Source organism: Lichtheimia ornata, assembly GCF_029851405.1.
Source record: "Lichtheimia ornata isolate CBS 291.66 chromosome Unknown scaffold00034, whole genome shotgun sequence".
NCBI lineage: Eukaryota > Fungi > Mucoromycota > Mucoromycetes > Mucorales > Lichtheimiaceae > Lichtheimia > Lichtheimia ornata.
The window spans coordinates 203,238-220,201 of NW_026695354.1; the positions used below are offsets into that span (position 1 = coordinate 203,238).

Sequence of the window (16,964 nt, forward strand, 5' to 3'; positions counted from 1 at the left end):
GAGTTTTAGATTTTTGGTTGTTGAATAAATAGCCACCCAATCATACCTTTGTGTCATTGTTGCCATGGCAATTACCCCCATCTCAACCACTACAAATTGACCTTGGTAGTAGACACCCCATTTACTATCCCCATGTTGATGCCTAATCAGGAAGCATAGTGGTGTATCCAATGACAATACATCCATGGTTATCTTGAATGCCATCTTGCATCATGCATTGCATACCTCCTATCTTGTTTTACGCCTTTAGATACACTCCAATCTTATCATCTCATTTAGCAATCCATATATGTGATCCCTTTATGAATAGAATGTGATTGTCAAAAGGGCTTTGCTACTATGCACATGATAATGACGAGAGCATAGATGTCAATGCTGACACTTGATGTGCGAGGTCAACCATGGTTGTGGGATATTACATCATTTTAACGTACTTGGTTTTATATACAATGCTGAGCACAATGGGACACGTGTTAATGGTAAAAGTTGACAAAAGATACGATGACATTGATTCATCATCCTGCATACAGCGGTCACCCACAAGTCGAGCGCCTCGGGGACAATACGTTTTCGGACATGCGGAAGTGAATGGGGACATGTTTTCTTTACAAGCGCTCTATGTCAAATTCCAGGTTTCTTGTATTTGAGTGGAAATTCTGTGCCGAAAGAGTCCCTAAGTCAATATAAAACTACAAACGAGCTGTCCTAATGCCCAGTTTCTTTGCTGATCAACAATGAAGACAAGGCGGGCTGGTGAGCTGGAAATAAGAATATGCGTTTAATCTGAAAAAAGAAAATGAACTAAGCTATATAAAGTAAACCACTGATGCACTCGTGGCATTGGTTTTTGTGTATTGTAAGTGCGTGTGGGTGTGTGTGTGTGTGTACCTGTAGTAGTAAAGCAGGCTCGATAGTAATATATAGGGTGTGGGGGTCTGTGTGAACATGATCACTTTCCCTGTTTCTTTTCTTTCCTTATTTTATACACTATTGCTTTTGTGGAGCACACTCACACACACACTTTTTCTTTCTGGGGTCCATATACCTTCCAAGAAGCTATACCAACGCTCCCATTTACAAAGCCTGACATTGGCGATTCCTGAACACTGCTCATTTCCCCCACCCATACGCCGTCAAAATTCCTCTGCGAGTCTTTTCTTCGGTAGCCTCTCTTGTACTGAGGCGCAAGAAAGCGGCGACGGCAACCAAAAAGACATCGACACCTGCTGTAGGGCGTGTCAAGGCTGCCGTGGGCGACGTAGCATGCTCACCACCGCCACCACATCATTCATCCTTGACTTTTCGGTCTTCTGCAACATTGCATGGCTCTTCTCCCGGTGAGAAGGTCGAAGAAGATCAAGAAGATATTGCATTAACAAACGCGCTACAAGAATGGCACAACAAGACACCCTGCTTTGATACCCATCCCACCCATACACAAATCAATGATTTTGAACTTTTGGAAACATTGGGTAAGTTGATCTCCCACACCCTTTTACACATAAAACAAAAAAGCACATGGCAAAAGGTTGATTGTGGCATCTGGTGATTATAGGAACAGGAACATTTGGTCGCGTGTACCTTGCTAAACAAGATCAGTCTACAAAGTACTTTGCGATCAAGGTGTTGAGAAAAGAAGCCATCGTTCGACTCAAGCAAGTAGAGCATATCAATAATGAACGACAAGTGCTTTCTCAGGTCCATTTTCCTTTTATTGTACAGTTGTAAGTATCCTGTTGTGTGAATGTGTGGGCGTGTGTGTATACATCACATTGTCAACAACCATCTCATGACCGCTCCTTTCGATAGATATTACACTTTTCAAGACAATCATAGCCTTTACATGGTTCAAGAATATGTGATTGGTGGTGAACTATTTCGACATTTACGTAAAGCTGGCAAGTTTTCTTCACAAACGACGCAGTTTTATGCTGCAGAGATTATCCTTGCTATCGAGTAAGTGCACGGGTAAAAGATAAACAATGATAAGCTAACGACGAGTGTAAAGATATCTTCATCAGATGGACATTATCTATCGTGATCTCAAGCCTGAAAACATTCTATTGGATGCTCAAGGTCATATACGAATCACTGATTTTGGATTTGCAAAGCAAGTGGAGGATCGGACATGGACGTTATGTGGGACACCTGAATACCTTGCACCTGAGATTATACAAAGCAAAGGCCATAGCAAAGCAGTTGATTGGTGGGCACTGGGCGTTTTAATCTTTGAGATGCTTGCAGGGTTCCCTCCTTTTTACGGAGATAGCCATGTGGCGACGTATGAGCGCATTCTCGCATGCAAAGTTAAATGTCCTCGTCACTTTGACAGTGCAGCCAAGGATCTTGTCAAGGGGTTATTGGTGACTGACAGAACCAAACGATTGGGTAACTTGCGTGGTGGAGCACATGATATCATGCGTCATCCATTCTTTCGAGGCACCAATTGGCGTGGTCTACTCAATAAAACGGTGCTGGTAAGTGATTGAGCATTGAACAAAAAAGCACGTCATTACTCATGGTAACACACAATGTTAGGCACCCATCGTACCCGCTTTTGCAAATGATCATGACACAAACAACTTTCAAAAATATGAAGAAGAATCTCCACAAGAACATCCTGAAGGTGATCCTTATCGTCACTTGTTTGCTGAATTTTAGAAGTCTATGTTGCATCCACACATGTATAAAAAAGAAAAAGAAATATCATCATCATCATCCTGATCTAGGGTGGGGGGAGGGAGAGGGGAAAACCAAATTTACGGATATATCAATGAACGTGGTAGTTGATGTACAAAGTCAAGTAGAGGATAGGTGTGTGATGTGGCTAAATCCACAGGTCATTCGTGCATATCCATAATCCACCCTGTATGTAAATGCATGCATTGCAAATCCTGTTTTAAAAGACATGTCGCCTGTTGCACACGACTGCGTATAGTGTAGAATGCGTGTGAGAGTGTGAGCAATGACACACATACACCAGCATGCTATTTTTGAACTTTGGGAGTTGTATCTCGTTTTGACTCACGTTTTCCTTCCTTCTATCTCTCTCTCTTTCACTTTTTTTCTTTTCTTGCTCTCTTTTTCTTTTGACTGTTTTATGGAGACTACCATATCCCACTCACAATCGTCGTTTGTTTATCAAGTCGCACCCACTGATCTCTTGTCCATTGAGCTCAATGAGCCAGAGCGGACCTATTTCCCTGGTGAACAGATTACTGGTACATGGCCTATTCTCCAACAATCGGATCTCTCACAACGCTAACTTTTTTTTATTCGTATATTACAAAAGGCACTGTACACATTGGACTCAAGTTCCCAACCCCTTTATCGAGAGTGGCAATTCATTTAAGTTGCAAGGCGCGTCTGGGACGAAGGAACAAGTTGCCGCTATTCGTTGTAACATTGCCCCCGACAAACATCACACCCGGTTGCAGCCGGGTCCCATTCACTATCACTGTTCCTGCAGATATCCCTTCATCAGTAAACCACGAGGTAAGAGTGATATTACAATACTGCTGCTACTACGTACTTGATGATGAATGATGGATCCTTCTCTTTTATATAGAAAGTACCCGGCAAGATTGAATACAAAGTCAAGGCCGTTTATGAAGCAAGCGATTTGCCGAGCAGCGTATGGCCCAAAGCATCCCTTGATATTCGAGTACACGAACGCATTTCGACGCAGAGTGAAAAGTATCAAAAGGATCTCACCAGTGAGGGAAAGCTTTCATTCCAAATACCACACGACATCATTCTCAAGCAATGCACCTTCCGTAAAGGTGATACGCATACAGCATTGGCTTGGTTACATATACCCAGATCCTGTTTCTTACCAGGTAAAGTCACGTACATGCGTGTGTGTGTGTGCGTATGTATTGATCTTTTTATGATAGATGAGATCATTCCATTTACGTTAAGGGTACAACATTTTGCCCCCATTCGACAAATGGATGGCGTTACAGCATATCTTGACCGCATCACACAAACGCTTTCTGATAATCAGGGCCAAACGATCGACACAACCACCGTTCATCGAATTACACTACCGCTTAGCTGCGACGAAGACAACTTTCAAGCCAAGTTCACTTGCAACAAGCTCACAGTGCCGAGCGACACCCCACCAACATTAGAGAAAGAACAATATCCTTTACGTGTTACTTATCGGATACGCGTTGTCATCAACATGGATATGGATGCTTTACCTTTACGCAAACGTGATCGAATGGCTAGCTACATGTACATGGGAAGGAAGATGCGACTTTCAGATGATGAGCAAGCAGGTGGACCCACAATCACTCTCGATGTACCCATTAAGGTCGGCACAACGGATCAAGTCGACGTATCAACGCCAACTTCTTGTTTACACAAATCAGTATTCGATGGTGGATTCGGCTTCTTTCAACAAGGTGAACGACCTTTCCCATTTTCCCCATTATTGGGACCACCTCCTGCTTATGGTTCAATCGACGAGAAAAACTCTGCAGCAGACAACACAATGTCGGTTGTTATGAAACGGCTATCGTATCCACCCTCTGATAGCAATAGCAGTAATAGCAGCAGCAACAATAGCAATAGCATAGTCGTCATGTCTTCTACAACACCGCCACAACCTTCACAACCACCACCACCGCCACCGCCACCACTTCCTCAATCTTTACTAGTCGAGGATCAACTTGCAATAGCACGACAACCTTCTGCACCTAGTTTACAAGAAATTGAAAAGCCATCCTTATTGACATCACGTTACAGCTATTCAGAGACCAGCTCTAGTTCGGTTGATTCAGACGTAAAATACGCTATGCATGCACGGTCATGGTCTGTTCCAGCAGAATACTCGCATAACCCACATCATCATCAACATCATCATTATCAATATCATTATCAGCAACAACAACAGTCTCATGCATATAACCATCATCATCATCATCACCATCATCATCCTAGTCCTCTTATGATTCCACCACCTCCACCTCCACCACAATACCAACCTCACACATCTCCAATGCCATCCATTGCCAAACTGCAGATTGTCACCTCCCCGCCTCCTGTACCAAATCCTCATCAACAACAGCGTTATTTACGACCCTCCAATAAATAAGTATAGCTTGTATAGTATTCTTGTATCCACACACACACACACACACATTCGTTTATCGTTTCTTTTCTTTGAATTCGTAAAAATGAGGTGCTAATTCAGCTAACCAGTCGGGTTCGATCACTGTCAAATCACGCATGTAAGCTTGAGTTGTTTCAACCACCTCATGAAAAATGACGCATTGGGGTTTGCGATTGAAAAGCACCGAATCGGGATGCACTGCCAAAAGGACATTGTCACGAATAGTACGAAATCGACCATCAGGTTCAGCACGTGCCGCTTGACTAAAGTAACCACTCGTAAGACATTTGCGGATTTGCTCGCTGGCTTGGAGTCGTCCTTCAGGGGAGTTGGGATAATAAGCAAGCGCACTGATCAATGGGATATCAAAACGTCGTAAGTAGCGTGCCAATTGCTTGCGAATGCTGATCGCCCGTGAAAGTGCCTTGAAATTAAGAAATCGATCGTGACACCATTTCCCGGATCGGTTGCCTTTGTTGATAAATGCATGATACACATTCAATAAACTCAAATGATCGCCTTCCTCAACCCAAAACTTGCGTCGTGTCTCGAGTACGTGGTCTTTGGATGCTTTGGGTGGTTGAATAAAGACATTCTGGACTGATAACATGGCTGCAATCGTCAGGATCTCTTCGCTGCATTTGAAGTCCCCTGATGCAAGCAGGATCTTGCCCAACATTGGATCCACAGGAAACTCAGCAAGTTGCATACCAAGAGGAATCGTCAATCGTCCAACATCATCAATCGCTTTGAGTGAATACAATAACTCCAAGGCTCGAATCATAAGCTCAGCAGGTGGAGGCGTCAAAAAGTCAAATCGGAGCACATTATCAATGCCCAACGCCTTGAGCTGCAAAATAACAGGCGCCAAATTGCTCCTATATAACACAATGAGTTTTCTTTGTCATAATGAGGGAGAGGGGAGGATCAATGATTACCTTTGAATTTCGGGTATACTGGTATCGCGTAAAGTCTTGTATGTGTCTTCCGTATAAAGCCTAAATGCTTTGCCTGGTCGGACGCGGCCAGCACGCCCTGCTCGTTGTAATGCCGATGCTTTGGATGTAGGCGTCACCACAAGCGCTTCCATACCCGTCTTGGGATTGTAGGCTCGAACCTATTTAGCCAAATGTCAGGTCTTTGTTTGTTTCTTTTCTTTGTTCTCTTCATGCTTACCTTTACAAAACCACAATCAATCACATACACAATGCCTTCGAGTGTAACTGAAGCTTCGGCAATATTGGTGGAGACAATGACTTTGCGTGAATGTCTTGGGGTTGGCTGAAAGATCCGTAATTGCTCATCCGCTGTTAGACCAGCATACAGTGGAAGTGGCATCAGCGCCATGCTTCTATCAGGTAACCTATTCACCATCATGATTTAGATCTCGTGAACCCATTGTTTTCTTCCTTGTCATGCACACTTACGTCCTTGAACGCTCATATAATTCGGCGACAACTGTATCAATCTCATCACGGCCTGTCAAGAATACAAGGATATCGCCCGGTGGTTCCTGCATAATCCTCGTATATTAGACATACTTGCATATCACCCCTCCTATTCGTGATCACTTACCTTTGTGTGAATGTCAAATACGGTTTGTATAGTTGTCTCCACGTAATCAGATACAGGTTGATCAACGTATAGAATGTCGACTGGATACATGCGTCCTTCAAGAGATAAAATGGTAGCTGTATCCTTTGAGCGATCCGATGAATGATTGTGGTTGAAGAACCGAAAGAAGGCTTCTGCATCCAAAGTCGCTGATGAAATAATCACACGTAGATCAGGTCGCTTCTTTTGAATCCTATTGAATTCCATTGTCTTAATTACCATGCTCCTTTCATGATCCATCCACCTTACTTTTTGATGACGCCAAGAAGAATATCGGTGTATAAGCTTCGTTCATGCGCCTCATCGATCATGATGACATTGTATCGAGTCAAGAGAGGATCAATCATCGTTTCCCGGAAAAGCATGCCATCCGTCATGTATTTGATTCTTGTCCTTTGGGTCGTTTGGTCGTCAAATCGAATCAAATAGCCAACCTAGCCATACACACATGTTAGTTTTGACACGCTTGGATATACATGTATACTTGCCTCTGCTCCCAACTTGCAATTCTTTTCCTCTGCTACACGCTCTGCCACTGATGTTGCTGCTATTCGTCTCGGCTATTACTGTAATGAGTGCCAACCTGTCATTGATGTCCAACTTTGTTGTTTTCATACCTGAGTACAAGCAACTTGTTTCCCATCGGTGGTCCAACCAGCTTCGTCGAGATATTGAGGAATCTCTATCACACCATGTCTTATAAGATGGATTGTTTTCTATCGCTCTCCTCTTGTGTTGAATACTTACGCGTCGTCTTGCCACATCCAGTTTGGCCCACCACGATAACCGTTTGAAACTTTTCAACAAGATACAGTATTTCGCGTCCTACGAGAACCATAACAGCATTAGCCATGAAGCGATCGGAAGAAGTATCGTTTAAACATACGTAGTTTGAAGACAGGGAGTCGTTCGCGTTGCTGCTTGATTGTCAAATGGCGGAATTGTTGTTCGGCATGGGCGATCACGGCCTTGTCGGTCTCGTCTTCAGTGGCTCGATCAACCGAACTACCTGGATGAACGCATCAGCAACTGGATCTACTGAAGAAGAACAGCAATCTTGTTACCTGGAGCTACTGTGCCTGGTTTCCAAAATGCCATTGCTGTTGTGTGTGTTGGATTGAATAGAATCGCCACCAGAAAAAGAGAAGCTGCCAGAAACAGAAATCACAGCGGCAGGTTGTCGGTGCATGAATTATAAGCATGGTAGCAGCGAGTAGTAGTAGTAGTAGTAGTAGTAGTGTGTATCCATGGCAATAAAGGATCAAATGATATACCCGCTTTCTTATACATGCATCTAAATGCTAAAATGGGTCAAAGGCAGGATTAACCAGGACGACTTGTGTGGGAGGTGGGCTTACCAATCACTTGCATTACAACTACTACAACAACCAGCAACAGAAGTAGGTTAAGCTCTTTTGCAATGTCGCACCACACAAAGGCTCCAAGATGTATAAATGCTTACAATACAGGTCATGTTGCAGTTGTGTGATATGGATCAGCTCTCCTTTTTCTCTTGCCTCCATGCTGTGCAACATTTCACCAATTCTCTAATATAAACTTGGTATACGCCACATGGTCCGATCAGCGTTTCCCTGCGCACAGGCGCCCTCCTTTTTGCAAGCGGGGGAGGGAAATAAAAGATGGATGGCGGGTTGTCGTTGCACCTGATAGTTAATATACACACACGCTCTCACACACTCACGTTTGACGATTCATTTATCGATACAATATGAATTTCTCTTGTGTGATTATTCCTGGATTACAAAACTTTAATGATCTACTACTCCAAAGTGACTACAGTGAGAAAGAGAGAGGGGTGGTGATGATATATAGCAAGGAAAGGAGACTCTTTTTTTCTTTTTTTATAACAAGAAGGGTATCAATGGTGATAAGACAACTATAAAACATTTGTATATACACTATCCATGGAATAAGTTGAGGAGCTTGTGGATATGGTGGATGCACTGTCAGCAACACTACTACTACCAGCAGTGGCCCGTTGTTGTGGAAAATGATAGAAGAGATGCATGTAACTGGTGGATGATGATGATGGAATAGGTTCTCCGGAAAGAAGTAGTGATGGTTGACTCTCACACGATAAAGGTGTGCCATTGGGTAAATTCTTGGAGAAGCAATAAGATCGTCTTCGATGATAGGATAGTTCACTCGTACAAGATGATGATAAGGATGAAATGCTGTTTTTTCGAGCAGAAGGTGTTGGGTCGTTAAACATGCCATGGGTCTTGGACGCTTCATGTGCCTGACATGCCAGCGAGCAAAAACTCAAGTTCTGGTAATGACGTTTGTCAGTTTGCTGTTATAGTGCTTATATCAACAACAACTCACATCATCGGCAAGACGCTTTTCACAATACAAGCAAATGTTGAGATCCATTATGGTGTCGTTTTGGAAAGAAAAGGATGAGCGGGAAGAAGCCAGAGTCTAAAAAGAGGAGAGGACAATATCACAATTTATAGTTTGGGGAAAGGGGAAATGACCTGTTTCTCAGGTGCATAGGACACCTTCCAAAAGGAAAGGTCATACACGGTCGGTGATTAAAGTTTGGGGCGTCCTAGCGTCCTCGAGCATACATAAAGAAAAGCGATACCACATTAAGGAGCATTATCTGTGTATGTAAGACGCATCCGATTGCATGGTATCAATATAGCAAAATTTAAATGTGTGTGTGTAAATAATAGCGATAAGGGTAGAGAGCTATTAGGTATTGATAAGCAGTTTGTTATTATAATTGATGCTGCCGTGTACGTATATTGCTGTCGTTTGGCGTGGGAACAGCAATGATTTTCACAAAGGAAGATATACGTTTCCCCCTCTCTCTTTCTCTTTCTCTCGCTCAGAGCCCACAAGAGGAACAACACAGACAGTGCTTTGTTGTTTGTAAACTCGATGCATCAAACAATAAACAATAGCCAGGGTGCCTTGTGTTTCTGGGCCCTGCTCAAACTATGCTTTTTTGGTTCCCCTTTCTCTCTCGCAATACACTCTATAGCCGACAAAGGTCGTTGACAGATGGATCCTTATTTTACAATAGCGTTACCGATTTCGTTGAATATACCTGTGTAAGGGTACCTTTTTGCTGGTTAGATAGTCGTGTTTGTAACAATTGGCACGGGGACTCGTTAAAAGTTTCCCCAGCTGGTTGTAAGCGACAAAGTAGCTTTCACAATGAACACAGACACCTTCTGATCATGGCGAAAAAGTAAAAATTGGTTTCTCATGCGTGACACAATGATATCATACGTTCCTGAAGAAGATTGTAATATCATCGATCTTGGCAACACAGCAACAACAATTGCCTTGACAACAGTGTTCAGCACTACCATGCATGATTCATCGTATTAAGGGTGTTTGAGAACATTACAACGTATCTCCTGATATTGTAGGCACCACTGTAAAGAAAGAAGAGGTTGCTATCCTCACATTGCTGCATGCAATGAAGCTCCAAAGTGCATAAAAGTTGCATATGTTAAGTGGACGATCGATGCTTTGTCTCTTATCATATATATGGGTATGTATCTCTACCAAGAAAGAATGGGTTATTTGTAGACCCCATGTTCTTCCACGGTCTAGAGCTTATCATAGATTAATTTTTGGATGAGGCTCATCCAATGACAAGCTCGTGTGATTTCTATCTTATGTACACGATCACATCACACACAAGTAATGCTGGTGAAAGAGCTGCATCAAGAGCAGTGTACATGCACGTACATGCAACGTCTCTCATACGTTTTCTTTTCCTTTGGATATTACACTTTCAATCGAGACATCTCAGATTATGGATTAAACGCAGAACTAGAATCGCGATTTGATGTCGGTTCTTCTTTCGGCATTACAGAATCCAACCTACGCTAAATGAGCATAACACCACCAGAACATAACGTGTTATTGTTAGGTAGGTCATTGCTTGCCAAATATGCAAGATTTAGAATCACCAGATATGTACCAACTTGTGGGTTTAAGAAATGCTTATAGTAGATCGACTTCAGCGGTGTACGATTCTTCTTGGAAAATCTATCAACCATCAAATAATATCAAGTGCGTTTTAAAAGAATCGTTTGATCTCCTATACTTCTTCAGCTCGACTACATAAGGACATCCCATTGAAGTGCAAAAGGACGATATCACACCTTGTATTGTGAGTATATCAATGCTCACATGATACTCTAGGCATTCAGCATATGTATCCTCTCCTCATATCTCTTATGAAAGCATGTCTCGGAGGGGATTGCATACACTGTCAGCAAGGACTCCTCCCCTTTCGTGATTTTATGTCCATATGGATTTCAGCTAGCACATGTGCTGATATCGAAGAAGAGCTCTCACAGAAAAAACGAGCTGCACAACACAGACCACGTCAAGTTTACTATAGCCCGCATATAGCTATATGGCCCAAACCACATCACCCTATCACCTTTGCTACACCCTGTACAGCTTTGATTCTTATGAGGTCTCATGCACCAACCAACAAAACCACTACTTCTATAGAATTCATCCGCCATCACGCTTACAGCATAGGCGAACACATAGGCATCTATACCTCAAGCTTTTCATAATGAAGCGTGAGCCCTCTAGTAAAACGAAGTTGATCAACGTACCCGAACGCATCTTTATTAGTTTAAAGCTCGAGATGGACGATCTTATTGTAAGATGTATTGATGGTTCACTCGTCCTGAAAGTCAATGTAGGGATCACTTCACTTTTTTCTCTCAAGGTCATCCTATTCCTCCTTATTGTATCACAAAAGGTATATACTTCTTGCATGAACGATACATAAGCGAACCACCTTTATTATTCCATCTTCGAAGCTACATTATGTAATCCGAAAGCTAGCATGGTCCAAGTACGTAATAAACAATGCTTTATTTCATCTAGCTACATTATCACCATCCTCGTCTTCGTCTTCCGTCATCATTCGTACTCGTACTCGTACTCGTCGCCAGCCGTCAATCTCATCCGTCACCCAATATCAATAAACACGCAAGTTGAAGAGCATGAGATCTTGCAGGCTTCCTTTTGAATCTCGTTGTCGTTATCATTGTCATTGTTGTGAATGTGGCAATCATCGTAATGGTTGTCTCTATAAGTAAAAAGCAGCCAAGTTAGACCATCTGATACCGGGAATGATGACGATTTGGTATACCGTTAGGCGATCCTCTCCAAGGAAGGAAGCAAATCAGAAGGAATTCACAAACCAAATCACCACCATACGAGCAACGTCGGGCGATCCCTTGTTCTTGAGAAAGCACTGCACGAATCACGCAAGGCCAGTTCGATCCATGGCAAGGAAGGACATCACTTACGTAGAGTCCAGGCTCATAGTTGTCCTCATTCATCCTCCCCAAAAGAAAGAATGATCCCCAATCCTTCCAATCATTTCCCACCTCATGAAAAGAAATCCTCAAGGGAAAGAACGAGCCTATCACGAGAAGAGCCTGTTGGTTCAACACATTCACAAGCTGTTTCAAATCCCCTTTTACCTCAACACGGTGACCATGCTCTTCCAACAACCCATCCTCAACTCAAACGCAGGCCTATAGAGCCCTGGACGCGTTCCAAGAAGCTTTTCCACACACTTGGCTAGTGCAGAGCGACGCAGCGACGACTTGATACAGGCTGGGACTTGAACCCAAAGAGATGATGATGATGCCCCCAAGTTGCATTGCCTGACCAAAGAAACCTATTCAATTCATTATTAGCACACACACAATAAACACCCCTTTCATTGTCTGTTTCATTGTACTTGCCTTTTCCATAGACACAAAGACCCGTTGTTGTTGGTTACTGGAAACCGAAAACCATGGTGTAGTATAGTTGAGCCGAAACAAAACGCCAAACGAGCCAACGTCTTGAGACCAAACTTGTCCTCTATACAAGCTAACACATCAATGGAACCAGTTCGGCTGCAACATTGGACTCTGAATGTACCTGTTGACACCAAGCGTAGGGCGGGAATAGCAACGAACAAGAGGAAGCAATCGTATCGCCATGGCAATAGCCAACCCACCCACCACGCTCATTCCTCGGCACTTGGACACGCTCTCACTCCTTGACAATGCATGTTACCTCACAGTCAACAAGAGCACTCTTTGATAACACATTACCTACCTTGATTGGAATGTCGTGAATGCGATAAAAGCAGACGAGCGAGAAAGAGAAGAGAAGCGTTGTCTCAAGTCATGGAGCTACCGTCCCCAAGTTTAAATCTCCTACTGCCATTACACTGAGGTCACTCAATTACCCTACACACACCATCCACCCAAACACACAACTCACCTATCATCATCATCATCCTCACGATAGACAATAGGCATGCGTAAATAAATGAAATGATCCTCACGTATACCAAAGGGTGTGTGTCATTTTACATTTTACATGATAATGATGATCCAACAACAGCCATTGTTGCCATGCTACCATGTCACCTCGAATCAAGAAAGTTCAATGATGGGAATGATGGGTTGGAGCAGGAGAATCGTTCGTATGCATTGGATTGGACAACAAAGGTGAATGGGAGGAACGGGCTATTAGCTGGCAGTTTACAAATAACTTTGCAAAATGATGTTTGTGAAATTGGATGATGTTTTGTGTTTGAGCGTAACTCAACCAAATCCTCTCGGATCAAGAAAGTTGAAGGATGGGGATGCTGGGCTGGAGCAGGAGAATCGTTCACATGCATTGGATTGGGAAACAAAGATGATTGGGAGGAATGGGCTTTCGAGTGGCAGTTTACGTATAACTAACCAATTTGATTCTTCTGATATTGGATGATGTTGTTTCTGTGTTTGAGCATTTTTTCAGTCAAATCTCATCGGATCAAGAAAATTGAATGATGGGCATGCTGGGCTGGAGCAGGACAATCGTTCGTATGCATTGGATTGGGCAACAATGGAGAATGGGAGGACTAGGTTATTAGCTGGCAGTTTGAACTATTCCGTACATTCCTAAATAGTGTACAAGAATCATGCATCACCTGTGCTGAATGACTCAAGTTACACAAACACGCCCTCTGCATCTTTTGCTCTGCCAGGGTCCACCTACTTGACAATGAACAAAGACCACTCTTCATATAGCATCACGCTTACAAACATAAAGGTGCCTGTATCTCCGAACTTTACAATGAAACGTGCGGTCTTTGATAGAACAATGTGCTCGGCTTGGCCAACAGCACCTTGTGTGCAAGTTTCATGTTGATCGTGGCCAATCCCAGATTTCGCAATGTCGCTACCAGCCAAACTGGTTCTGGGGGTCGACCTCTTGAAACTTTTTTCGACGACCAAAAAATATTTTTTGGGTTGTTTGCGACATTGAACGCGAAACTTGCACACAAGGTGCTGTTGGCCAAGCCGAACACATTGTTCTATCAAAGACCGCACGTTTCATTGTAAAGTTCGGAGATACAGGCACCTTTATGTTTGTAAGCGTGATGCTATATGAAGAGTGGTCTTTGTTCATTGTCAAGTAGGTGGACCCTGGCAGAGCAAAAGATGCAGAAGGACCTCTTTGGGTAACTCAGCTAAAAAGTCAGGACTTCAGGGACCATGCATGACAGGTACGCAACCCTCATTTTCAGGTCATACATTGGCAGCTAACAGCCACTTTTATCCAATCAGCATTGTTGCGAGATCCACTGCATGGGAACAATTCTCCTGCTCCAGACATTCATTTCCATGATTAAAGTAGGTTGATCCGAGCTGATTTGGTTGAGTTACGCTCACACAAGATTACATCGGTTGAGCTACATCGAGCGTGCTTTATGTCCAGAGTGATGTAATCTCTCTTTGACCGCAGCTCAGTCAAATCAGCTCGGATCAACCTACTTTAATCATGGAAATGAATGTCTAGAGCAGGGGCATCGTTCCCATGCAGTGGATCTCGCAACAATGATGATTGGATAAAAGTGGCCGTTAGCTAGCAATACATGCCTGTTCCTAGATGATCCATAAAGTAATTATACATTGACCCTTTCATTCATGCAAACGTAGCTGTGTTACACAACACGACCCTCTGCATCTTTTGCTCTGTCAGGGTCTAGCTACTTTACATTAAACAAAGACCACTTCTCATATAGCATCAGGCTTAAAAACATAAAGGTGCCTGTATTTCCAAACTTTACAATCAAACGTGAGGTTTTGAATAGAGCAATGGGCTCGGCTTGGCCAACAGCACCTTGTGTGAAAGTTTCGCGTTCAATGTCGCAATCAGCCCAAAAAATATTTTTTTGGTCGTCGCCGTCGAAGAGGTCGACCCCCAGATCCAGTTTGGCTGGTAGCGACATTGCGAAATCTGGGATTGGCCACGATCAACTTCATACTTTGACACTAGATTCGTTTGACCCCGACAAGCACGTTGATCTATTAAAGAGCCCACGTTTGATTGTAAAGTTTGGAGGTACAGGCACCTTTATGTTTTACATATGCTGTAAGGGTGATGGAGTTGCTTTTTCCTAATGGATGGTGTCAGCTGCATTAACGGAAAGATGAAGAGCTGAGTGAAACGGCACGTGGTGGTTACACAGACACGTACTTGACAGGTTGCTATCACAAATGGATGATGATGATGATTGCCTTTTGTGAAGGTACGTAAGTAAACAGCATCCAACGATGAAGGTGTGTCAAGGTATGTATCACATTTGCATGTAGGAGAAGGTCGAGCTGCATAAACCAATTTGTATATGTAAAAAGATACGTATACATATTGAATGAGTCACTCATCCTGAAACTCAATGGAGGGATCTCTTCACTTTTTCTCTTCTCAAGCTAATCCCACTTCCCACTCCTCCTTATTGTATCGCAAAATCCATGTACTTCTTGCATGACCGATAACCGGACCACCTTTATTATTCCATCTTCGAGCAATAGTATGTAATCCACAAGCTAGCAACCTCCAACAAGCGTGTAATAAATAAAACAATGCTTTATTTCATCTAGCTATCTTGCTACTGTACCTTGCCACCACCATCGTCGTAGTCGTCCTCCGTCATCATTCGTATTCGTATTCGTACTCGTACTCGTCACCAGTTGTCAATCTCATCCGTCACCAACATCCAAAAATACGCAAGTTGAAAAGAGTGGGATCTTGCAGGCTTCCTTTTGAATCTCGTTGTCGTCATCATTGTCATTGTTGTAGATGGGGTGATCATCGTAATCCTCATTGTTGTGAATGTGGTAATTATCGTGATCGTCGTCTCTATTAAGTAAAAACACGCAAGTTAGACAATCTGGTATCAGAATGATGACGATTTGGTATACCGTTAGACGATCCTCTCAAAGGAAGAAAGCAAATCAGAAGGAATTCACAAACCAAATCACCCACCATATGAGCAACGTCGGGCAATCCCTTGTCTTTGAGAAAGCACTGCACGAATCACACAAGGCCAGTTCGATCCATGGCAAGGAAGGTCTCACTTACGTAGAGTCCAGGCTCATAGTTGTTCTCATTCATCCTCTCCAAAGAAAGAATGATCCCCAATCCTTCCAATCATTTCCCGCCTCATGAAAAGAAATCCTGAAGGGAAAGAATGAGCCTATCACGAGAAGATCGTGTTGGTCAACACATTCACAGCTGTTGCAAATCCCCTTTTACCTCAACACGGTGACCATGCTCTTCCAAAAATCCATCGTCATCGACCCATCAACTCAAACGCAGGCCTATAGAGCCCTGGACGCGTTCCAAGAAGCTTTTCCAGCACACTTGGCTAGTGCAGAGCGACGCAGCGGCCACTTGATACAGGCTGGGAGTCGAGTCCAAAGAGATGATGATGCCCCAAGTTGCATTGCCTGACCAAAAACCTACATATTCAATTCATTATTAGCACACAGACAATAAACACCCTTTTCATTGTTTGTTTCATTGCACTTGCCTTTTCCATATACACAAAAAACCCCTTTGTTGTTGGTTACTGGAAACCGAAAACCATGATGTAGTAGTGTAGTTGAGCCGAAACAAAACGCCAAACCAGTCAACGTCTTGAGACCAAACTTGCCCTCTATACAAGATAGCACGTCAATGGGACCAGGTCGGCTGCAACATTGGACTCTGAATGTACCTGTTGACACCAAGCCTAGAGCGGGAATAGCAACGAACAAGAGGAAGCAACGATATCGCCATGGCTACCACCCTCATTCCTCAGCGCTTGGATACGCTCTCTCCCTGACAATGGATGTTCATAACTATATTAAACCAACAAGAGAACCCTTTGTAACACATTACC

General features: G+C 43.2%; 4 protein-coding genes across 4 annotated transcripts; 2 read left to right on the plus strand and 2 right to left on the minus strand.

Moving 5' to 3' along the window:
* Nucleotides 1–826: 826 nt before the first annotated feature.
* Nucleotides 827–2,661, plus strand: O0I10_007201 (uncharacterized protein; the record flags this gene model as incomplete). The annotated part of the gene is made up of 6 exons (XM_058487219.1): nucleotides 827–860; nucleotides 1,233–1,472; nucleotides 1,556–1,724; nucleotides 1,810–1,956; nucleotides 2,009–2,477; nucleotides 2,539–2,661. 6 exons carry the CDS (start codon nucleotides 827–829, stop codon nucleotides 2,659–2,661), a joined length of 1,182 nt encoding a protein of 393 aa, XP_058342034.1.
* A 439-nt stretch (nucleotides 2,662–3,100) lies between these two features.
* O0I10_007202 (uncharacterized protein) lies at nucleotides 3,101–5,101 on the plus strand (the record flags this gene model as incomplete). Its single annotated transcript, XM_058487220.1, has 4 exons — nucleotides 3,101–3,221; nucleotides 3,293–3,495; nucleotides 3,569–3,839; nucleotides 3,897–5,101. The coding sequence occupies 4 exons, from the start codon at nucleotides 3,101–3,103 to the stop codon at nucleotides 5,099–5,101; spliced, it is 1,800 nt and encodes a 599-aa protein (XP_058342035.1).
* A 52-nt stretch (nucleotides 5,102–5,153) lies between these two features.
* Nucleotides 5,154–7,831, minus strand: O0I10_007203 (uncharacterized protein; the record flags this gene model as incomplete). The annotated part of the gene is made up of 11 exons (XM_058487221.1): nucleotides 5,154–5,997; nucleotides 6,058–6,236; nucleotides 6,296–6,482; nucleotides 6,547–6,632; nucleotides 6,695–6,926; nucleotides 6,983–7,167; nucleotides 7,222–7,293; nucleotides 7,351–7,415; nucleotides 7,481–7,558; nucleotides 7,620–7,742; nucleotides 7,798–7,831. 11 exons carry the CDS (start codon nucleotides 7,829–7,831, stop codon nucleotides 5,154–5,156), a joined length of 2,085 nt encoding a protein of 694 aa, XP_058342036.1.
* A 799-nt stretch (nucleotides 7,832–8,630) lies between these two features.
* Nucleotides 8,631–9,127, minus strand: O0I10_007204 (uncharacterized protein; the record flags this gene model as incomplete). The annotated part of the gene is made up of 2 exons (XM_058487222.1): nucleotides 8,631–9,023; nucleotides 9,080–9,127. The coding sequence occupies 2 exons, from the start codon at nucleotides 9,125–9,127 to the stop codon at nucleotides 8,631–8,633; spliced, it is 441 nt and encodes a 146-aa protein (XP_058342037.1).
* Between the last annotated feature and the right edge of the window lie 7,837 nt (nucleotides 9,128–16,964).